At 56.8% G+C, this 17,060-nt stretch overlaps 2 protein-coding genes across 4 annotated transcripts in view; one reads left to right on the top strand and one right to left on the bottom strand.

The window, feature by feature from the left end:
* The window catches only part of FAM110A (family with sequence similarity 110 member A), a 130,625-nt gene that overhangs the window by 8,554 nt on the left and 105,011 nt on the right, over positions 1–17,060 (top strand). The window lies entirely within an intron of this gene.
* SCRT2 (scratch family transcriptional repressor 2) lies at positions 1,287–15,341 on the bottom strand. Its single transcript, XM_060614360.3, has 2 exons — positions 14,857–15,341; positions 1,287–4,092 (listed from the first exon to the last, which is right to left on the bottom strand). The coding sequence occupies exons 1-2, from the start codon at positions 14,987–14,989 to the stop codon at positions 3,302–3,304; spliced, it is 924 nt and encodes a 307-aa protein (XP_060470343.1). The 5' UTR covers positions 14,990–15,341; the 3' UTR covers positions 1,287–3,301.

Raw genomic sequence — 17,060 nt, 5'->3', positions numbered from 1 at the left:
TGTGCTGACAGCTCAGAGCCTGGGGCCTGCTTTGGATTCTGTTGTTTCCCTCTCGCTCTGCCCCTCCCCCGCTTGTGCTCTGTCTCTCTCAAAAATAAATATTTAAAAAAGAAAGAAGCAGTATGCAGTCACAGAGGACTATGTGTGGCTGGTTAGGGAAGGCAACAGGTGCCTGGGCCCCTCAAAGCCCCTCTGGAGATTTTGTGTGTGTGTGTGTGGGGGGGGGGGGGATCCCCAAACCGCTGTCATTGCTGGAGACATGTAGCACATTGCTCAGATTATAGCCACTTGTCCAGAGGTATGTGAAGGGAAAGGCAGACAGGCACCAGTAATAAAAGTTGAGTGTACTGCCCACAAAAGGAGGGACCCCAAAAGCTGGCCCCAGGGGAGACTGAGTTCCAGCCTGCAGCCTGTTATCCAGCCCTCAAAGCACATGGCCTTGCCTCTCTGAGTCCACGTTGGGGGTTCGCGTTAGGTGGCACGGTGTTGTGGTCCCCAGGGAAGTTTTCGGTAAGGTGAGGACACTTTTGTAGTTTGAAAGCTCACCAAGGCAGCTGGCAAGGGGGAGGGATGGGCTGTTCAACACATTCCTGAACACCCTTGATGACAGTTGACTGGCCCTGGGGGCAGCTTACTGTTTTGGGGTAACTTTGCCTGCTGAGCCAAAGTTCCACCTTTCTGCATGCATGTACTTGCCCAGGTGTGATCAGTAGGGCTGGCCAGAACCTTCCCCCCCCCCACCCCCCCCACCCCCGCCCTGGCCAAAGCAGCAGGGGATGAAGTGGGGAACCATAAAGGGGTTGTAAACCGGCTATCAAGAGAGAAATCTGGCTCTGGCTCACAGTTGTATTTGTTTGGCAGGTAGAGTTAACTCGATTGCAATTCTTTAAGGTGAGACACAGTCTTTCCTGTGAGTTTACAGGCTCCAGTATTCCCTAATGTATCAAAGCAACCTGCTTCATTCATGCTATTGATCGGGCTCTTGAAATCTTTTGAGTGTTAGACCCCAGTTGTTGAGGAGTATTTAGGACTGAGGATGCTTGGGACCTTGTGGATGCCAAAGGACCTCTGGAGTGTGTGACCCCTGGCGGCAGCTACACGGTGGTCACGCTAAGGGGAGGGAAATGGAGTGGAAAAGATGCAGCTGCAATAAACAAGATTAATATGAAACAAGATGAATATGTAACAAAAAAATGTAAAAAGAGAAAAAAATCCAGCTGCCTCTCAGATGCCTCCTCTGCCCACGCCCCACCCCCAATCACAAGGTCTAGAGGCGCTGGTGAGTGGCCAAAGTCCCTTTAATATCCCTGAATTGCGTTACAAGTAATACTGCTGGAGGTGAGGAAGGGAGGGGGGTCTGGGGTGCGAGATGGGGGAGGAGGAGGGAGGGGGAGCGCCAAGCGCTCATACAAAATATGGCCAAAAGGCTTAGCATGCATGGAAAATTATTGCTGTCAGAAGTTCCTATTTACAGGGTCAACACCCTCCGTAATTGCTTCTGCGACCCCTCTCCCTCCCCCCATCCCTGCTGCCTCCCTTCCCAGGTGGGCCTGGAGCTGAGAAGCCCTCCCTAGAGAAGGGCCCCTGCTCCAGGGGCCCCTCCAGTCTCCACCCTCCTCTGTGGCTGGGAGGAAAGAGGGAGGGGTCGGAGAGTCCAGGACTCCTGCCCCCAGAACTGGGCGCCTAGTGATGGGGCAGAGGCGTGTGCTTAAAGAAGGGGGGCCAGGGCCCGTGAGCGTGGAGGTGTGTGCTTCGGTCCTCGCCCGGGCATGCGAAAGCGCGGCGGGGGAGGTAGTGGCGGCCCCTCTGCCCGGGAGAGTTGCATAGACGTGGCCGGGAGGGAGCGCTCCTCCCGGGAGCGGAGCAGGCCGGAGGCCCCAGCGGGGTCCGGGGCTCAGTCGGTCCCTGGAACCTGGGGTCCCTTGAGAAGAGGAATAAATAGGAAACAAATCGAGGAGGCTCCTCTCTCCGGTCTCCCTGGAGTGGGAGTGGAAGGCTCAGGAGGGTGGGGACCTGCCCCATGACTGGATCTCCTGATACCCCTCACCGCCCCCCCCCCCCCCTTGAGGGTAAGCAGGCTATCCCTCTCATTCTCGTGCCCCCTCCCCAGAGTTCAGGCTCTGAGGAGGGTGAGGCTTCTCCGTCACTCCCCAAGAGGGGGTGTGAGTGGGGGGTGGGGTGGGAAACAGCTTTCTATGGCCGTTGCTGTCTCTCTCCTTGCCTGGCTCCCTGACCTCCCAGTCCAGCTGGGGAAGCCAGACCATCCCTGGGTGAGGCCAAGAGATTAAATATAACAATAAATAGATAAATAAATAAATACACAAATAAATAACTGGAGAGGCCCAGCCAGACAGGGGGAAGGGCATTTGTGAGGTGCCCCAGACTTCCCCCAACAAATAAGGAGGGGTACCTGTAGTCCTGGGGGTGGGGGAAAGTGCTCAGAGAATCTGGGGAGCGGGCAGCTGGAGACTGGAAGCCCAGGGAGGGGCTGTCCTGGGGTGAGAGGAGGACTACATTAATGGGGCAGGGCCTGAACTGCCCCTCAAGTCTGCCCCTGGTCAGGTGAACACAAAAAGATGAGAACTGCGGGGAGGAGGAGGGGGTCTGGAGAGAGTAGGGGGTGGGAGCGGTTGAGAAGGCCCTAGGACCGAAGAGGGTGGGAGATATATGTGAGCATGGTACAGGGGGCTGTGAATGGCTGGACCTAAGGCCAGGGTATGGAGGGGATCAGGGACAGACCGGGGACTCCAGGAGGGGTGAGGATTGGATCCCTAGATGGGCACACATACAGCGAGACCCGGCAGAGGCCAGAGGACGGTCTGGGGTTGGAATGTGGTCTGGGAGCTGCAGGGCCTGCGTACCGGTGTGGATGAGGAAACCACAACAGACGTGAGAGTCAAAGGTAGGTTTGGGCCTTAGATTGGGGTTCCAATAGAGGAACGATAGGAGAGACTCAGCTGAGAAGTGGGAAGAGAAGTCTGAAAGAGGGGAGAGGTGCAGGATCTGGGCGGAAGGAAATCTGGGGCCCGGGAGAGGTGCGGACCTGGTGCCTGAGTTGGGAGCAGGGGGTCAAGGTCCGAGTCTCAGGGGGCGGAAAGGACGTTGCGGTCGGTCGGGTGCGCTGGGGTAGCCAGTGCCAGAGGTGAGCGGTGGTTCTCGGGGCGGGAGAGAAAAGTTCCGGGCTGGGAGGGGTTCCCCACGAGGGGGGAGGGGTGGGCAGGGAAACGCTGTTGGGACGCGGAGAGGATGGAGGTGGAGGTGGGGGGCCCCGAGGGCGGCGGCGGCGGCGGCGGCGGGCGGCTCAGCTGGCGGGGCCGGCGGGCGGCGGCGGGGGCGGCTCGGCCCCCTTGACGCAGGCGGCCTCGCAGTGCTTGTGGAGGTAGGACTTGAGCGCGAAGCTCTTGTCGCACTGGCGGCAGCGGTAGTGCTTGAAGGCCGAGTGCGTCTGCATGTGCGCGCGCAGGTTGGAGCGGTCGGCGAAGGCCTTGCCGCAGTGCGCGCAGCCGAACGGCTTCTCGCCCGTGTGCGAGCGCATGTGGCCCTGCAGCAGCCAGGGCCGCGAGAAGGCCTTGCCGCACACGCCGCACTTGTGGCGCAGGTTGTGCGTGAGCACGTGCATGGCCAGGGCGGGCATGGACACGTACGCCTTGCCGCACGTCGGGCACTTGCGCGCCAGCTGGCTGTCCAGGCTGCGGTGCGTCTGCTTGTGGCGGCTCAGGTTCGACGACGTGGCGTACGTCTTGCCGCATTCGGCGCACGCGTGCCGGTGCCCGCCGCCCGCCGGCGCCCCCGCGCGCCCCGCGCGCCCCCCGGCGCTCCCGGCGTCCCCCGCGCCGCCCGCGTCCCCGCCGCCCGCGCCGCGCCGCCGCCGCGAGCGCCCGTCCGAGATGAAGAAGGCGTCCATGGAGTAGCTGTCGGTCACGGCCGCCTCCCCGCGGAAGTAGCGCGCCGACAGGCTGGACTGCGGGCTCTCGGGGTCGCTGTACTCCTCCGGCGCCGCCGGCGGGTAGGCGGGCTCGGCCGGCGCCAGCTCCAGGCCGGGCTTCTGGTCCGCATCGTAGCTGCTGGGCGGCAGGCAGTGCGGGGCGTAACCTGCAGGGGCGGGAAGGGAGCGGGGACGTAGGTGAGGCGCCGCAGGGGGCAGGTCACACTCCCGGCGCTCTCCAGCGCGGCGTCCCGGAGCTCGCTCTTGGGAAATGTTGGCGCTCCTAACGAAGACGGCGGTCGCGCCTCCGCCCTGCCTGTGTTCACATCTTCCCGCTATGGGCCACCGATGAAACAACCCCTGCGCCACCCTCTTGGAGCATGGCGCCCCCACGGTTCCACGGGCTGTGTGTTCGCTAGCTTCTTAAGTGCTCACAACCACGCACTGAAGGTCTTACTGTTTTTCACACCCACTTTACAGACAGAGACGTAGAGTCTAAACTCCCAGCTAGTAAGTGATAGAGCCAAGATTCAGACCTTAGCAGGTTGACGCCAAAGGCCATGCTGCCTTTATTCTAACAGCATTCTGCCATTCCAGTGCTGTAACTTCTTTGAATCTGTTTCCTCGTCTACAAAATGGAGCTTATAATTGGGCTCTCCCTCCCAGGGTCTTTGGAAGGGCAGAGTTAAGTGATGAAAAGAAGCACGTATTAAGCATGCACCGGGCCCTGCTTCAGTGCTTTATGCATGTTAACTCATTCAGTCCTTACAGGCCCTACAAAGTGGTGCCGTTATCATCCCCAATTTCTGTGTAAGGAAATACAGAGAAAGGGAGAGAAGGAGTACCCAGTAATTACTATATAAATGTTAGCTATTATAATTATGCTTTTTATTTGCTTGAATAAGTGTCCTCACTGAAGGTTATTTAATTGTCTGCCTACCCCACCAGGCTGTGAGCTTCCAAGGGCTGGATTTGTGTGCCCAGCATGTGCCTGGCTTAAAAAAAACAGGTGTGCAATGAGTAGATGTTGCATAAATGAATTACAGCCCTGTTAGACCCATCTCCCGGGGCTGCTAGAGGATTTGAGAGGTCAAGTGTGTGGCATGTACTAGGTGCTTCAGGAATGGGACTTCCTTGTACTTGCTCCTGAGCCTGTTTTGCTCCCAGCTCCACTAAGAAGCATTCTGGAGTCTCCCTGTGAGAATTCACCTCCCCCCCTTCTTCCCTCCTCTTTGGAGTTGGACCAGAAATCCTGTCTACCTTGGGTTTGTGTGATTGGTGGGTAGGCAGGCCGAGGCTCGCCCAGGGGATTCCACAGAGGCTTCCCAAGTGCAGGGGCCACCATGATTTGTCTCTCCTTCCCGGGGCCTAGCGTGGTCCTGGCGCCCTACTCAGACCTGGGGTCCGGGCTCTCAGGGGAATTTCTGGCAGACATGCACAACACTTACCGACCTGGCACCAAATTACAAAGTGTTTCCATTGTCTTTGGATTCCAGGAGAACAAGGAAAAGTCAGGCCCCTTTCTGAGGCTTCAAGCTGGGGAGTGGCACAGCAGGAGATCTGACCTTCCTTCTGACCTTGAGACCCGTTCTCCCCACTCTCCAGCCTCCCCCACTCAGGAAAACAGGTGGAATAGGACTTTGTAAGCAGGGAACTGGATTCACAGCTTTTCCTTACTTGAAACAGCCTGCCTGCCTCTGTACCTCTTCCTCTCATCTGGAATTTGGGATGGTCACAGAGTAAAGTCTGTGCAGAGTGTCCCCCAGCCCTGAAGGCGAGGGCATGCCCTTTTTTTTCTTTCCCTTCAGCTGCTGGCACAAGACAGTCTGTACACAGAGTGACTGGGGACTGTGGGGGTGGATGACTCAGTAGGGAGGGGCTTGGGTTGCAGAGAAGGCAGTGGGGCTGGCAGTTTTTTAATGGGGGAAGGAGAGTTGCTCCGCCTCCCAGCACCCCATTCCTCCCCTCCTGTCTGCCTTTGGTCTGGAGGCACTTCCCCTCCCCCCCCCCCCCTCCAGGAATCAGGCCCCAAAACATTCAGGGAGTATTGTTTCAGACTGAGTTAAATACCTGCCTGGTACTCCCAGACCCCCTGTCCCTGGTACTTCTATTGTAACTCCTGAGATAGTGCAAATATTTATTTAGCGCTTACTGCATGCCAGGCTTTGTGCTGGGCGCTTCACTCCCATCACCTGACCAAATCATCACAAAAACACTTTCACTACAGATAAAGAAACTGAAGTATGGAGTGGTAATGGTGCTTGCTCAGGGGTGGAGCAAGGATTGGAACACTCTGCCCTGCTCCCTTGCTTTCCACACACCCAGAGGTCCCGGAGGAAGTGGCTACCTCCCATCCCCAGGGCCCCAGCTAGCCAGCGCTCCATAAGCATTTGTGAAATGGGTGATAAGTGGCAATGGAGATTTGCGGGGCCAGCCTCACTCCCCAGCCCAGCGTGATCCGCTGTAGGCCATTCTGCCTACCTGGTCTTCGGACAGCTTGACTCCTGGCACAGATTCTGGGTGACCTTGAGCAAGTCATGTACCTTTCTGTGCCTCAGGGGATAGATAGTATAGGATCCATGTGTCAGGGGATCACTGATCATGTGACCAGCGCGTGTCCTGTTACTGAATAAGGACGGCATACTGGTTAAGAGCATAACCTTGGTGCCCCACTGCCTGGATTGAGTTCTGACTTGACTCTTCCCAGCTGTGTGACCTTGGACAAACTGCTTGCCCTCTCTGTGCCGCTGTTTCCCCAGCCGTAAAACGGGGGATAATGGAAGCATGCAGACAGTTGCGGTAGGGAGTCCGCGAGTAAAGAAACCGTATGTGAAAAGTGAACAAATACTAATGAACATCCTAGAGAACTTAAATGTGTCAGGTGCCATTTTGAGGGCTTTATATACATGAATGCATTCCATCCTCTTGACTCCAAGGTTGGTATCATCTTACAGACCAGGAAATTTAGACACAAGATGGTTAAGCAACGTGCCCGGCTAGTGACTTAGGGCCAGGATCCCAACCCAGGATCCCAACCCAACAATCTCCCCACATGGGTTTCTGTGCTGTGGTTTTGTTGGCATCTGCTAAGACACATCTTGATGCTCTTCTCTGGGCCTCTGTTGCTTCAGGACGTGTAATTTCTACTTCAGGTTTTGGTGAGAAAACTTTTGGTGGGTGGCAGGGGTTCAGTGACCCAGGCCAAGTCCTCACGGACTCCCTGCCTGTGGTGCCCTCTGGTGGCAGCCTATAGCACTGCAGCAACTTACTCCTGTCGCTGTGGGGCTCTTTACATAGAAATAGGGGCGCCTCAAACAAAGGCTGCTCTTCAGCCCAGAGACGGATGCAGAATTGCCTTCAGGACAGGCATTGCAGACCAGACCTGATTCCCAGCAGCCGTGAAGCTCCACGTGCGTTGTGTGGGTGGGGGCGGGGTAGAGTTGTGGGCTAGAAGAGAGTTTTCGTGGTCATATCGGGAGGAGGTGGTTCTAACTTGCTTTGTGACCTTGGCCAGGTTACTTAACCTCTCTGGACTTGGTCTGTATGGAAGAAGGTCGACTGGGATGCTTTAAAGACCCGTTCTGCATCGTGGCTCTTTCTGAATTAGATCCTCAGGCCCTTTTCCTGTCCCTCCAGCACACCCCCAAGCTCCCTCAATTCCACCTCACTCTCCTCAGAGCCACCCTAGACCTCTCCTTGTCTATGTGACCTTGGCAAGTTATGTAACCGTTTTTGTGCCACATATGTATAAGGGAGCTTGTAATAGCACTGAATGAATTAATGCATATAAAGTGCTTAGTACAATGCTTGGCACACAATAGACTCCCCAGCTGCTATTATTATTATCATTATTATCCCTACATTTCCTGGTGATATCCTTCTAATCTAGCAAGAGGAGAACGAGACACACATGGGAGTCTCAGGCTGCTATATGATCTTGGGCAAACCACCTCACCTCTCTGGGCCTCAACACTGGAGAATCCTTTAGGACGCTAAATTGTATTCTAACTCTGTGCATGGAACCCCAATGGGTTTTCGGTGCTTTCCTCTGTTCCACAGGTGACCATAGATGGCTGAGCTACTTGTCCCCCATCTGACAGAGTGACAGAGTGGGTCACGATAGAGGCAGGAATGGCCAGGGACCCAGGGAGAAGAGACGTGGCTCTCATCCTGGTTCTTTTACTCATATCCTAGCTGTGTGCTCTTGGGCAAGTCACACAGCCTCTCTGGGCTCGAATCCCCCATTGGAGGGATCGGGACTAGAGCCACCCCTGCCACCAGGGGGAAGGCTCAGAAACACTTTGGAGACAGCATACACATGTCACCTGCGAACGACTCTTGGCCTTCTCTGCCTAAGAGTCTCGATACTTTAGATCGAAGGTCCAGAATCTGTTAAAAATGAAAAATCTGGTAGCCAAAGGAATGGTGGGAAGGGAATTTTATGAAGATGAAGGTGCTAGGTGCTCTACAGACACGGTCTCACCCAGCCGTCTGGCCCCTTGGGGTGAGGGTAAGTACCATTAACAGTATCACTGCTTTCATTGAACCTCCCCTGGGTGCCAGGCACAGTGCTAAGCCCAGAGGCCCAGAGAGGGGAGAGGATTTGCCCAAGGTCGCTGGAAGAGCAGCTGGGCTTGTAACCCTCCGAAGCCTGTGTTTTTTTCCAGAACACCCTAGCTGGACGGAGACTGCTGGGGTAGGAAGTTTTCAACTGGTGGGGGGGGGGAAAGGAGCAATGGGTTTCTTTTCTAGGTAACACCCCCCACTTGGCCCGTGTCTGATAGGATGGTGGGGTGTTGGGGGTGGAGAGAAGCTATTTGAGAAACTGTTCCAGCCCCTTGTAAGTTTTTGCAAATAAAACTAACAGAAGTAATGATTGACTCTTGTTAAGCACTTACTCTGTACAAGGCACCCTGCTCAGTGCTCTGTGCACATTACTTCCTCTCTAAGGGAACGTGATAGTCACTTCCTCCAGGGCCGTATAGAAGCTGAGGCCCAGAGAGAGGCCTTGACCCACCTCAGGTCACAAAGCAAGTTCACACCAGAGTTAGGCCAGCCTCCTGCCTCTCAGTCCTTGACTCCCTTTCCCAGGCTCTCCCAGATTCCCAGGGTCCCAACCTTCCTCCAGGGAATTTCCAGCCCCAGTCCCACTGCCCTGCCTTGAGATGGGCAGAAAAAGAGAGGGGCCTGGTAGTGGGCCAGCTTTCCAGGTGGCCCACTTTCCTGAGGAGGGCCCAGCCCTGCTTGGTGGTGGGAGCTGGAGGGGCTGCTGCACGGGTATATTTAGAGCTGCTTCTTGCTGTGCCAGGGCCTCGGGCCTCGAGAATCAGCTCCAGCCAGCTGAGCAGAAAGCCAGGTCTGTCAGCAGCAAAGCGGGATAAAAATAGTTTCTCCTGTCTGCTCACAGAGCTGGGCAAAGGGGCTGGTGCCTCCCCCTCCCCTTATTATAGCATCTTTGTTAGCTGTTCCCTGGGCACCAGACCAGAAATGACACCCACATCCTCCAAGGGCCTAGCAGCTGGTACACCTGCCCACTGGGGAGGGTCCCTGGGAGTCCAGATGAGCAGGGGACAGAGTGAAGTCTGGCCCAGCATGACCACGGCTGTAGGGTGTGGGGCTGACGCCTACTGACCCAGGCCCAGGGAGTGCCTGGAGGATTCCAGGGTCCCTCCCTACCTTCCCCCCACTCAAGAAATCCCACATATTCTGTTTCCTCCTGACTGTGACCCAATTCCTGTGGCCCGTGGGGAGGTCCACAGCTCTGCAGGAATCAATAGGAAAGATTTTTCAAGGGGTTGTGGAGCTAGGAGTGGGTGGCTAAGGGTCTTGAATTGCCTAGCACTGACTGGTCTGCTCCCTTGGGGGAGTCTCCGGAAGGCCCTTGCACCATGCATGCAGGCGCTCCACGCCTCCTGCTTTCTGCCCTCCCCTCCTTCTGTTCCAGAAGGGTACAGTCAGAGGGCCCATTCCAACCTCCCTTCTTACCCAAAGGCTGGCAGCCGGACACCGCAGCTGGGAGGGACGCCAGGAACTCTGGGGGTCTCATCTCTCTCAGCAAGGGTGTCATCCTGCCTCTCAGAGGGCCTCCAGGCTATGGAGGGTCCCTAGAACATGTAGATGAAGCACTCACCAGGGAGGTGCGACAGGGTCCACCATTTATGCCCCGTGACCTCATGCAAGTCACGGGTCTCCCTGGCCTCGTTTGCCTTTGTAGGTTGGAGCTAACCCTCCCCTGTGCTCACTGCCCTTTGCCCACAGTGTGTGTGGGGGGAGTTGGGGTGTGGGGAGTTTGGGGGATGATATAAATTTCTGTGCTGACACGGGGACTTGATGTATTCTTCTGCTGTCCCTCAGGAACCACAAACAGACGGCTTGAAAAATAGATGCTCAGCTCTGTCCCCTCATGTCACCCTTGTGATCCCAGGCTTAGAGGGGACTGTGGACCCCAGATTCCATATCCCACATGGGCCCTGTTATTCCATACTCCCACTGACTAATGCTTAGAAAAATCAGATTTCTGGGTCCCTGCAAGGTCAGAGCTGAAAGAGATCAAGTTCAACTGCTTGAGTTCATGAGAAGGAAACTAAGGCTGGGGTTGGGGGAGACCAGTCCAAGACCACAGAAAAAGCTAATGGTGAGTCTAAGACATCAACCTGGCAAGCCTTCAGAATGGACCTGGACATGACCTTGAACTAGAAATTCGATCTGGATCGTAATCCTGGACCCTGAACATTGACCTGGACCTGATCTCGGACATTGAAACTTGAACTTGGACATGAATTTGTTCTGAATCTTGGACTGGACTAGCCCAGGACATTGACCTTGGACCTTGTCCTAGACTTAAGGTTGGACCTGGATGTTGGGCCTGGATCTCAGATCTGGACCTGGACTTTGAACCTGGACCTCTGACATGTCTCTAACCTGGATCTTGGGCCTAGATCAAGACTGAGATACCAGGGGAAGTGGTAGTTAAGAGTCAGATGGGCCTGCTGTGTGTCCTTGGGCACCTCCCCAGCTGTCTCTGGGCTCCCTCTGCCAAGGAATTGGGGCAGCCCTTTTGCATCCCTGCTCCCCAGATGGCCTTTCTTAGGTGTGGGGTGGATGTGTTGGGGACTTTCAGCCAGGCTTCCAGGCCTGGCCTGGAGCGACTCCCTGGCGCCATCAGAGGGAGTGAGAGGAAGTGGGCGCTGGTGTAATGTGGTCAACTAGATAAGCCCATGGGCAAGAGTAGGAGTGCTTCTTCAGCCTGCTGGAGAGGCTTAATGTAGCTGTGGAGGGCAGACAACTGTGTTATTGGATTGGCATTGATCCCTCATCTGCCTGGGTCAGATGCACTCTGAAGCAGTACAGGGGCAGGACCAGGGTGGGGGGGGGGGCAGAGGAGGGAGGACAGGGAGCCCAGCTGGAGTTCAGAGTTGGGGTGTGAGGGTGTGATGGAGGTAGGCAGTGAATATGGGCTGAGATCCATGGAGACTACAGCCACGCAGATAGATGAGCAGCAGCCTGCTCTGGGATGGCTGAGAGTTCCCCCAGCATCTCCCCAGGATGCGAAGGGGTGGGCTTGGTGGAGTTGGAGGGCGAGGTTCTGAGAGGGTCAGGAGGATGTGAGTTGGCATCTCACAAGACGGAATCTGTGTTCAGAATCACTCAGGGGAGAGGAGGGGAAGGGGAGGCTGCACTGAGGCAGAAAACAGTGGAGGAGCAAGAGGAGAAGGAGGGGGAGAAATGAGGCATTGTATTGGACAGGATGGTGGAATTAAATCTGGTCTGCCTTCTTTGGGGAGCTCTGCAGAAAGGCCTAGAGATTTTTCCATTTGGGAAGCTTCCCCTTCCCTATTTAGGGGCTCTTTGGGCTGGGGCGAGGCCTGGAGCCCTGATGCACCTGCACCTTTTGCCCAGCCTGTAGAGGCTGAAAAGGGAGGGAGTAGAGCATTGCTTGTGTGTGTGTGTGTGTGTGTGTGTGTGTGTGTGTGTGTGTGTGTGTAGGAGGAGTCCTCCAGGAATCCTCAGCACTCCCAGGCATTCCCTGAGCTGGGAGTACACCTCTTTAATTTGGGGCCCTGAATCTTCATCACTTAAGGAGCCAGTGGTTCTCCTGACCTCCACATTCACAGGCCCCCCTCCCCGCACCCTTCCCAGCTTCCCCTCCCACCAGCCTCATCCTGACCCTGTAGCGGCTGCTGCAGGAATGGCTTGTAAGAGGATCTTTCTAATAACTGGAACTATCTCCAGCCCCAGGCCCTTCCCCCCTTCCCCCCTTCCCCCTCCCTTCTCCTCCCTCCCTCCTTTCCTCCCTCCATCTCCTCACCTCCCCCCCCTCCTCTCTTTCTCCTTGTTTACCCAGCACACTTACACACGCTGGGAGAGAAAAACGTCGGCTCAGCAATTTTTCACACTTCCCTCAAACGCTCAGCAAGGTTATTTCCGGCAGAGTGGAGACAACGGGCCACTAGGAGCCGGTAGGCTCTCTGAGGACCCCCAGCACCCTACCCACCCGTGGGATGAGGGAGCCTTCACTGCCCAGTCTAGCCACACCCCAGGGATAGGAGAGGCCCCTGACAACAGGATGAGGCAGACCTTGTGTTTCCTGGCCATACCCAGGCTTGAAGGGTCACCCCCTGATCTCCGGCACTAACCCTGGACCGCAGATACCGCCAAGAGCGGCTAAGCCAGGGTGCCTGTCCTCACTGTGGGGCAGCCTGCAGAGAATGAAGCCAAGAAATACCTGGTCTCAGAAACTCCGCCACCCTCAGCCAGGCATTGGATGGCAAACAGAATCCTACAGAAACCCCGACAATGGCCCCCTGCATTCTGTTAGACCCTCATCCAGGCATCTCCAGAGCCTCCCATTCCACACTTGACCTTCACAAAAGCTGAGCTTGTCAAAGTTGGAAGGATACTCAGTTCAGCCATCCAAACTCTTTCCCTGCTGGGGAGGCAGAGGACCACAGAAGGGAAGACACTTGCCCAAGGTCACATAGCGAGTCAGAGACCTAGAGCCCAAGTCGCTCAGGGTTCTAGGCCAGGGATCAGACTATCAGGACAGCCGGAGGATTCTCTGGAGGCCAGGGAGCTGGTCTACAACCTTCTGGGGAAAGGGCAAAAGACAAGGAAGTTCTGGGGTGCCAAACCTGGTGGAATCCCTGTGGGAACACCCCTGCTGATAGCTTTGCCCCAACTTTTGCTCTGACCCACCATTCACTCAGGGGCTCCTTTCAAAGCTTTTTTGGCCTGAATTCAAAGCAAGGCACTCCTGCCTCCCTCCTGAGGAATAGTTTGCAGTTTAGACTGTGCATGAGAAATTCTCTAGGCTTCTCTGGGTTTCCTCAACTGGCCTGGGGACAGGACCACAGAAGCCTCAGGGGGTGGGAGCCCAGGATTTTGTGCCAGTCCCCCAAGGAATCCACATCCCAGTCTTGCAGGCATTTCTACCCAGATCCTAGCACACACACGCCCCAGCCCTGGCATGGTCCCAGGTCCACCCTCTGTCCTGCCAGCACTCAGACAAGCCCAGCCATATCCCTGGGCCTCTGTCCTCGAACCCAAGAGGCCCTGGGGTCAAGAAAAGAGGACAGTAGAATGAGAGACATATGGGCGAAGAAAATGGGGGTTGGTTCTCTTGGGGATCTGGAGGAGGCCAGGGGCTGAGGGGCTGCAGCTGTATCCCTGATCACTCCCTAATTTCTTTGACCTTGATGAGGTCACAGAGCCTTTTGCCCAGCGCCCTCTTGCTACCTGGCTTGACAGAGTGATGGAATGTGGGTGAAGTGCTTGGCAATCCCCAAGGTGAAACTCCCACCCTCCCTGGCTCCTGCCTTCACCACCTCAGCCCACCCCCCATTCTCAGCCCTTTCTTCTCTTCTTTTTCTCTCCTCCCCTCTTCTTCCTCATCTCCCCCTCCCCACACACCCCAAAGCCAATGCCACATGTGATGTCAGATTTCTTACTGCCAAAGGGATGCCTCTTCTCCAGACACCTGCCCTGGTGTGGGCCATCAGAGGAGAACCCTTTTGTGATCCCCTTGATGGGGGATGGGATCTACGGAAGCAGTCTCAGATTCTTCTCTACATCCTTCAGAGATCACCCCCTTCTGAGCCTGAATGACCTCTCTTGTCCCTCAAACCCTTGTCCCTGCGGGAACTTGCTCTGAGAAGAGATGGAGTGTGTTGGGGGTGGGGACTTACAAGGAACAGCAGGGCTGGCTCTGGAGGGGGTTGAGAAGCTGGAGTGGGGAGGGAGTGCAGCCCAGGGGACCAGGAGCCACTTTGGGGGAACCCCTCCTAGAAATCCCCTCTTCCTTGCAGTCCCCAGGACAGGCCCAGCCTTTGGCAGGCATGTGGCTGAGGGTAACAAAAGAGTTGCTGAGAGAGGGGACCTGAGAACACTTGTCTGGCATCGCCAGGGGGAGCAGGCTTGAAGGGAAGGAGGGAGCCCCCAGCTACACCCAAGGAGCCAACCCTGTCTCCCCAGGGACTGGTAGTGCAGGCCCGCTTATCTTCTCCACCAGGGCAGTACACTCAGACATCCAGCCTCCTTCCCTCCACTGGGGAGAGGGGACCCACAGACTGCCTTGTGCATTAGCCCCCCAGCATTAGCCCTTCGTGGGTGCCTCTCTCTCTCTCTCTCTCTCTCCATTCTCTCACCACCCCTCACTCCAGCCCCGTTTAGGGCCACAACTTTCTAAGTCCGGGCTGGCGCGTGGCTGTGGGATGGATCGACCCTGCGACTTTCCCTTTGTAGGGACCTAGCCCCTGCCCCGCCCGCCCGGCCCTCGGGAAGCCCGGGAGGCGCACACAGCCAGGGAAATCTCTACCCGGGGTTCCCTGCCGCGCGCACCCCTCCTCGTGGCCCGAGTTGGGGAGGGCCCGAACTCCCCTCCCTCTTTCCCTCCCCCCCGCCACCCCCCCCCCCCCCCGCCGGGTCCTACTCACCGTTGTCCCCGGGCGGCCCCCGGGCGCCAGGCAGCACGTAGGCGGTCTCCAAGGGGTGGTAGGTGGGGGCCGGCACCCCGCTGCACTGGAAGCCGTCCCCTTTGATCTTCTTTACCAGGAAGGAGCGCGGCATGGTGCGACTGGCGGGGGGCTCGGCGGGGGCACTTGCGTGGGGCCCCGGTGGGGGGAGGCGGCCAGCCGGGCGCGATTGGCTGTCGGCGCGGGGTTTCAGCACTGGACAGCTCCCAGCGGGCGGGCGGGCGGGCGGCAGCGCGGAGCCGGCACCGGTGGCGGCGGCCCCGGCTCTGGCTCGGGCTCCCGCTCGGGCTTGGCGGCGGCGGCGCGCAGACAGGCGATCGCTGGAGCTGTGCTCAGCACTCCGGCTGCCTGCCGGCTTTATATGGGACGCAGGCTGGAGGAGATCAGGTGGTCCCCTAGCAATGGAACTGTTCAGCGCTCTAATCCATCAAATGTCCCCCAGGACAATCGCTCCGCACACGTTCCCCTGAACCGGCAGCGGTGGGGGCAGGCCAGGCGCAGGGAGCAGCGGGCAGGCAGGAGGGGAGAAAGTGAGGGCGAGAAAGGCGCAGAGATACAGAGAGACGGAGAAAGAGGGGGGGGGGGTGGAGGGAGAGAGAGAGGAGAGAGGAGATACACAGAGAAAGACAGAGACATACACTGAAAGAGGTAGAAATAGAGACCGAGATAAGGACAAAAAGACACAAGAGAGAAACAGAGAAAGAAGGAAAACAGACATGGAAAGAAGTAGCAACACACGCTCACACACCCATGGGAGAAAAAAAGAGATCCAGACACACAAAAAGAAAGCCCCCCAAGGGATGCAAAGAAAGGGAAAGAAAAGTGTAAGATAGAGGGAGAAGCCGAGGGGAGAGGACAGAGAGTGGTCTGAGCAGTCGGGGTTCAGGCACATGGGGACACAGGGAAGGGGATGCAAAGAAAAGAGTGTGAGCTCGCCAGCCGCGACCCTCCTGCCTCCAGTCCTCTCCCTCTCCCCCAATTCAGAAGTGGCCAGTGTGGACACTCAGCTTTAACTAGAGGAAGTCGGCACCCCCACCCCAGCTTGGCCTCCCACTGAAGCCCCTGTTGGGTTTGGGGTTCAACTTTCTTCTCCCAGAACTGGTGGGGGCAGCAAGTCCCCCATGCCGATGCCGGCCCCTCTCAGCCGGTCCTGTTCCGGTGCCTAGCTCAGGCAGGCGCTGCAAGAGGAAGTGAAAATCGTCCAGTAATTAATTTCCCTGCTGCCGGGGGGTGGTGGTTTTGACACATCCGAGGCTGTGTCTTTCCCTGAAGCGGGGAGCAGACAATAGAGACACGTGGACTGGGAAGGGAGAGGGGGGAAGGGAGGGGGAGCGGGGCTCCCGCTGGAACTCTTTGCAGGTCAGCTCCTTTGTCTCCAGGAGGATCTGAGCAGACCCCCCCCCCCCCCCCCATCCTGCCAAAACCTAGGGGGAGCCTCTATATCTTGGAGGATCAAGGAGCAGGAGAACTCAAACCCCTGCCCAGAGACTTGCTTGGCAAAGTGCCATGGTGGTGGGCTGGCCTCAGCAAGTATGGGATGGCCAGTGCACAAGAGTCCCAGAATTGGACTCCAGGAATGTCAGGATCTCATTGGTCAACAGCATTCTGTTTATGGGATGCCAGGCTGACGGAGTGGGGATGTGCTTTTGGCACTGGGTCATTCAATACCAGTTGGGAGACTAAGACCCAGAGAGAGTATGGAGGTGCCTGAGGTCCCACAGTGAGTCAGCAGAAATTTCCAGAGACCCTTGTGTGGCCTTTGGGCACCACCGAGTGAGGGGCTTCCACTAGTCTTTGAGGTGTGATGTGGAACCTTGGAATAAAACATGGACCCTTGAGCTTGCCAAGGCCCTGCACAATCTGGGGGAGTGGTGCCCATCTTCCCAGCCGTATTGCCTCATATTTCCCCCCTGGGACTTTTTTCAAATCTCAGTCACTGAGGGTTGAGATGATCATATCCCTTGACACATGGCATACCCCTGTGTTCCCTACACCAGCCATACAAGCAACTTCTAGTTCTTTAGGTTTGGTGCCCGGTGGCTTATCTCTTGGCCTCCACAGTGTTTCCTCCTTTAGATTGTCCTTCCCTCCACTTCATCCTAGCATGCCCCTACTTGTCCTCAGGACTTAGCTGAGGGATCACTTCCTCTAGGGGAAGTAAGTAT

This window comes from Panthera onca, chromosome A3 (assembly GCF_046562875.1).
Source record: "Panthera onca isolate mPanOnc1 chromosome A3, mPanOnc1 haplotype 2, whole genome shotgun sequence".
Classification (NCBI taxonomy): domain Eukaryota; kingdom Metazoa; phylum Chordata; class Mammalia; order Carnivora; family Felidae; genus Panthera; species Panthera onca.
The sequence above is the reverse complement of the archived record's forward strand: the minus strand, read 5'-3'. Positions and strand labels throughout refer to the sequence as shown.

What these genes read in the sequence shown, in the direction of transcription:
- SCRT2 (XM_060614360.3), bottom strand. Translation starts at nt 14,989, where the DNA reads ATGCCGCGCTCCTTCCTGGTAAAGAAGATCAAAGGGGACGGCTTCCAG. An exon ending in GGGGCCGCCCGGGGACAACG is followed by an intron (nt 4,093 to 14,856) that starts GTGAGTAGGACC and finishes CCGCCCCTGCAG; the next exon opens with GTTACGCCCCGCACTGCCTG.